At 52.9% G+C, this 6,000-nt stretch overlaps 1 protein-coding gene across 1 annotated transcript in view; it reads left to right on the forward strand.

Annotated features, from left to right (window-relative positions):
* Nucleotides 1-6,000, forward strand: part of MYO1F (myosin IF) — a 31,938-nt gene that overhangs the window by 10,094 nt on the left and 15,844 nt on the right. Inside the window, exons 7-13 of the mRNA XM_034660024.1 lie at nt 2,007-2,138; nt 2,295-2,426; nt 2,622-2,754; nt 2,951-3,147; nt 3,867-3,947; nt 4,070-4,156; nt 5,545-5,871. Coding sequence (XP_034515915.1) covers nt 2,007-2,138; nt 2,295-2,426; nt 2,622-2,754; nt 2,951-3,147; nt 3,867-3,947; nt 4,070-4,156; nt 5,545-5,871 — 1,089 coding nt within the window. The remainder of the gene's footprint in view (nt 1-2,006; nt 2,139-2,294; nt 2,427-2,621; nt 2,755-2,950; nt 3,148-3,866; nt 3,948-4,069; nt 4,157-5,544; nt 5,872-6,000) is intronic.

Consider the following 6,000-nt stretch of genomic DNA (forward strand, 5'->3'; position numbering starts at 1 on the left):
TTCCCAATAACATAGGAACTCCCTGCTCCTCCATGGGAGACTCACTTCCTGCTTATGGTCCTTCTGAAAAAGACTTCCCCCTCAGCTGAACTATAGAAGCCTTGACTTGTCTGTGTAACATTCTTACATATTTCCCTGGCTCTGACCATGCTACCCCTGCTCCTATTCACAGTTCAGTTCCCAACGTATTCTCTCATTCATTCTTTCTTTCAACAAATTGTTCTTGGGCTCCTTCTTTGTGTCAGGTGTTAGGGCTGAGCCTAATGGAAGACAGAATAGGTCAACAGATCTGGATTTACGGTCTGATTCTGTCACTATTTAGATTTGTGGCTTGGATGAAACAAACAAACAAACAATGTTTCAGCAGCTTAAACTTCCTGAAACTCCTGTTTTCTCATCCATGAAATGGGGATGATGTTAATACCCATCTCACAGACCTCAGTAATTCCAGTACAATACCTACACATGAAATGATTTAATAAATTCCATACACTAATAAGATTTTTATTCCCCTAAATATTATTAATTATATTTTTATTTCTAACATATTTATCATGTAATTATATGTTAAGTATTTTCCTCAACATTTTATTATTAAAATTTTTAATGGGGCACCTGGGTGTTTCAGTCAGTTGAGTGTCTGACTCTTGATTTCAGGGTCATGAGTTCGGGCCCCGCAGTGGGCTGCATACCAGACATGGGGCATACCTTAAAAAAAAATTAAAACACAGAGAAATTGGAAGAATGGTATAGTGAACACCTGCTGCCCATTCCGAGATTCTATCGTTAACATTTTGCTATACTTGCTTTATCATATCTCCATCTGTCCATTTTTTTTAAGTAAGCTCCATATCCAGTGTGGGGCTTGAACTCACAACCCTGAGATTAAGAGTCACATGTTCCACCGACTGAGCCATCCAGGTGACCCTATTCATCTTTTTTTTTTTTTTGATGAACTAGAGAGTAACCTGCAGACACCATACTTTCTGCTTTGCCAACACATCAGCATGCAGATCATTAATCATAGTCCAATATAAATTTGCAGTGCTCTTTCATTTCTTTTAAAGTAAAATTTTCATATAGCAAAGCACGTAAATCTACAGTAGACCATTCACCGAGTTGAGAAATATGCGTGCATCTGTGCAAGCAACCAAAGCCTTATCAACACACAGAACATCACCGTCTCTCCAGAAATTTCCCTCCCTTTTCAGTCAATCTCTATTCCCACCTCACCCCAGAAGCAACCACTCCTCTAGGTCTTTTTTCTTTTTCTCCACCATAGATTAGTTTCAGCTGTTCTAGAACTTTACACAAATGGAATCACACAGTATATATTTTCAAACTACTGATATACACAAAACCATGGATGAACCTCCAAAATGTAATTATGTTTTATATTATTTTATGGCACAATAGAAAAGGTATATATCTTGTATTACAGGTGTCTGTGTAGTGGGATAATGGAATGTGTATCGTCATTGACTGACAGTGGCAGAAAGGAAAAAGTAAGGGGCCTTCTCTGCCCTCCGACCTCTGGCCAGAGTAGAATCCAGATATTGTCAGAGACCAAAGAAGGGGCTTGTGGGGCCCTCACTCTGGGCTCAGAGACCACCTGTGAGAGACAGTCAGGATCACTGAAGCCAGCAGCAGCCCACAGAGTCACAGAGGCCTCTGTGTTGTGGTCGAAAGACCACACAGGAAGATCTGTGGTGGAAAGACCACAGGAAAGTGGTCAATAAAATGGGGTACTTCTATGAGCCAGGCACGGGGCTGGATGCCCTGATGAGGGCTGGCATCATTAGAGAAGGAGAAGCTTAAACAAAGGCCGGAGGGAAGGAGCTGATGCAGAGAGCAACCAGTGTGTAAGTGGGAGGTGGAGAGAGAAGAGTCAAGGTCACGTGAGCAAGGGGGGGCAAGAGGCCGGTCTCCTAAGACCATCCTCAATTTCCTCCCCAACCTGCACCCCGGGGGACCCTGGGCACCTCACCTGGCTCTCTCGGCGTCAGGGCAAGTACTTTGAGATCCAGTTCAGCCGTGGCGGGGAGCCAGACGGGGGCAAGATCTCCAACTTCCTGCTAGAGAAATCCCGTGTGGTCATGCAGAACGAAAACGAGAGGAACTTCCACATCTACTACCAGGTGCACGGAAAGGGGCCGCGAGGCTGGGGCAGGGGGAGAGCCCAAGGGGAGACAGTGGGAGGGTCGGTGTCCAGGAGCCCAGGACAGCGAGGACCAGGGGGTCACAAGCGCTGTGCCAGTCCGACATCAGCTGCATGAGAATTGCTCGCCCTCCAGCTGCTGGAAGGAGCCTCCCAGGAGCAGCGGCAGAACCTGGGGCTCATGACCCCCGACTACTATTACTACCTCCAGTCGGACACCTACAAGGTGGATGGCACCGACGACCGGAGCGACTTCAGTGAGACTTTGGTGAGCAGTGACCACCACTCTAGAAAGCCGAGGCCCAGAGAGGGACAGGGACTTGCCTCTGGTCACACAGCAAGTGGGTGCAAGAGGCAAGACAGGGATCCATGTGTCTGTGCTACGGCCCCAGAAGCCTAACCCAGGAGGGCAGGGCGGAGGTGGAGATGGGTGGTATAGGTTCTGCCCCCGTTGTGCCGGCAGAATGCCATGCAGGTCATCGGGATCCCGCCCAACGTCCAGCAGCTGGTCCTCCAGCTGGTGGCGGGAATCTTGCACCTGGGAAACATCAGCTTCTGTGAAGACGGGAATTACGCCCGGGTGGAGAGTGTGGACCGTGAGTGTGGGTGCTGGGGAGGGCGGGCTGGAGGGGTGTCTCCGGGTGTGAACTGCTTCCTCCTCGTTGGGCCCCAGGAGGGTAAGAACCCACAGGGACAATACTGGCCTCCCTGGGCACACTGGAGAGCGATGGAAGCATCACAGGAGGCCCAAGAGCCTAACTGGCTGCTCTCTTTCCTCCCCAACCCTGGCAGTGCTGGCCTTTCCCGCCTACCTGCTGGGCATCGACAGCGGGCGGCTGCAGGAGAAGCTCACCAGCCGCAAGATGGACAGCCGCTGGGGTGGACGCAGCGAGTCCATCGATGTGACCCTCAACGTGGAGCAGGCGGCCTATACCCGCGATGCCCTGGCCAAGGGGCTCTACGCCCGTCTCTTTGACTTTCTCGTCGAGGTGAGAGGGGCCGGGGCCAGGGAGTGGGAGAGGCCCCACCCCAGAGCACCCTGGGCTTGGACCAGCCAAGTGTGGAAGGCAGGCCTGGCTGTCGCCTCACCGATTCCCGGCAGTGGGAGGCATCAAGCAGGGGCGGGAGGGGATCAGGCAGAAGATTTAGGAAGAGGCTCCATCTGGCTGTGGCATGGAGACCAGGAGGGAGGGGGCTGCTGGAACCTTCCAGGACTGGGGTAGGGGCTGTGCAGATGGAGACAGGTGGGTGCACTTAGAGCCACGAGGGGGCTGTCAGGAAGACAAAGTGATGCACTGGACGGGAGTGGATGGGAACGGGACGGGTCAAGGCCAAGCATGATGACAATACTGTAGGACCCAACCTTACAGAATGCTTAGTCTCCGCCAACTACTGCTCTAAGTGTTTTTACACGCGCCAATTTAATGCCTTTATAAAGCCCTACAGCGTAGTTGCCATTATTACCCCCATTTTAAAGATGGGAAAATCGAGGTGCAGAATGGTTAAGAGGCAAAGCGGGCTCCCAAGGCAGGAACCGGGATGTTCTAACACTTGGATTTCTCATGCGGGTGACTGGGGGCGGCAGGCGGAGAGCTGGAAACGGCAGGGGAGGAGCTGGCATCGGAGGACACAGCCTGTGGACGTGGTTAAGAGCAGACACAGACAGTGACTAGCTGGCGCTCATCTACTGTCCCCGCCCACCTTGCAGGCCATCAACCGCGCTATGCAGAAGCCCCAGGAGGAGTACAGTATTGGTGTGCTTGACATCTATGGCTTCGAGATCTTCCAGGTATGCCTCTGCTCCCCAGCCCACACCCCGTTGCCTCCCTGGGCCTCCTGGGGTGGCCCGGTGGCCCCGGGAGGCTCCAGCATCAGCCCACTGATGGCAGCACCCTTGGCCTCCCTTGGCAGAAAAACGGCTTTGAGCAGTTCTGCATCAACTTTGTCAACGAGAAGCTGCAGCAGATCTTCATCGAACTCACCCTGAAAGCTGAGCAGGTGGGAGGGCACACCGGGGGTGGGGCAGGACCATGAAGGCTGCTGAGCAAGCAGGGGAAGCCCCCTCCAGCCTCCCATTCTCACCTCTCTCTGCTGAGCCATCCAGACCCCACCACGAAATTTCCTATGGAAGCAGTTTCCTGCCTCTAAAGCTTTGACAAGTGCTGGGGCATAGCCTCCTCGGTCATTCCTCCAGTGATTACTTATTGAGCACCTGCTGTGTACCAGGCACTGGCTGCAGTGCTAGGGAGACAGCCATGCAAGAGAAGAACAAAAATTCCTACTGTTTTCATCCAACCCATCCCACAGAAGCAGAGCCTGAGAAAAGGATTCAGGGCAAATATCAGGAAAAGAGTGAGGAAGTGGGAGATATATTTTTAAAGTCTGGGGGGCACCTGGGTGGCTCAGTCGGTTAAGCATCCAACTCTTGATTTCAGCTCAGGTCAGGATCTCGGGGTCCGAGGATCAAGCCCCACATCGGGCTCCATGCTCAGTGGGAAGTCTGTTTGGGATTCTCTCTCCCTCTGCCCCTCCCCCCACTCACTCATGCTCTCTCTCTCTCTCTCTCTCTCTCTCTGACAAATAAATAAAAGATTTATTTATTTATTTGTCAGAGAGAAAGCGAGCACAAGCAGGGGGAGCAGCAGGCAGAGGGAGACAGGCTCCTCACTGAGCAAGGAGCCCGATGCAGGACTCGATCCCAGGACCCCAGGATCATGACCTGAGCCGAAAGCAGACCCTGAACCAACTGAGCCACGCAGGCGGCCCAATAAATAAATCTTTAAAAAAAAAGAAGAAGATGGGGCGCCTGGGTGGCACAGCGGTTAAGCGTCTGCCTTCAGCTCAGGGCGTGATCCCGGCGTTGTGGGATCGAGCCCCCACATCAGGCTCCTCTGCTATGAGCCTGCTTCTTCCTCTCCCACTCCCCTTGCTTGTGTTCCCTCTCTCGCTGGCTGTCTCTATCTCTGTAAAATAAATAAATAAAATCTTTAAAAAAAAAAAAAGAAGAAGAAGAAAGCCAGAATAGGGTGTATTGATGAGCAGATTACGCTGCAGGCAATTGGGGCCAATTTCTGCTGAGCCCTGGGGGACACTCTGTAGCACAGACCTCAGAGTTGCCCCCCCCCCCAAGCAACAGAGCCAGGATATTTTTCCACCAGCTCCTGTCTGTCTGCGGTCAAGGGCAGTCAGGGGTGGCACTTCCAGTCTGCCCCACACAGGGCAACAGGCTTTGTTACTGGAGACAGTCCTAAGTGATGAGAGGGGAAGATATGGGGAGACATCCACCACACTGCCTTCCCCCACCCTTGTGAAGAATGCTTTCTAGAAACATCCACAGCTTTGCCCAGACCCCCCACTCTCATCCCTGCCCGCTTTGCTGCCCCCAGGAGGAGTACGTACAGGAGGGCATCCGCTGGACCCCCATCCAGTACTTCAACAACAAAGTCGTCTGCGACCTCATTGAAAACAAACTGGTGAGGACGGGGCCAGAGGACTGGGCCAGCTCTGCGGGTCTTGCTGGGTCGGGAGCTGGGCCTGGGAGAGGAAGGACGGGGTTAGGGCCCCTTCTCTGCACCTGCTGCCCCCTAGGGGCAGACGGAGCACATAGAAATATCCCATCAGCCACCTCATCCGCTCACTCGGCGGGCCGCTTGTATCGTCCACTCAACGAACCTTCCCCAGGGCAGCATGCTCGGGGACAGAGGGGTCAACCCTAACAGGTCCCCCACCAGGCCATCTCAGTCTGGGGAAGGGAAAGGAGCATGGATCCTTTAGGGGGTTTCTCACCGCATTCTGCCCCCTGGCTAGCTTCCACAGCCGTCCCCCACACCACCCCCACCCCC

The sequence above is a fragment of the Ailuropoda melanoleuca genome, chromosome 4, assembly GCF_002007445.2.
Source record: "Ailuropoda melanoleuca isolate Jingjing chromosome 4, ASM200744v2, whole genome shotgun sequence".
In the NCBI taxonomy this organism is placed as follows: Eukaryota; Metazoa; Chordata; class Mammalia; order Carnivora; family Ursidae; genus Ailuropoda; species Ailuropoda melanoleuca.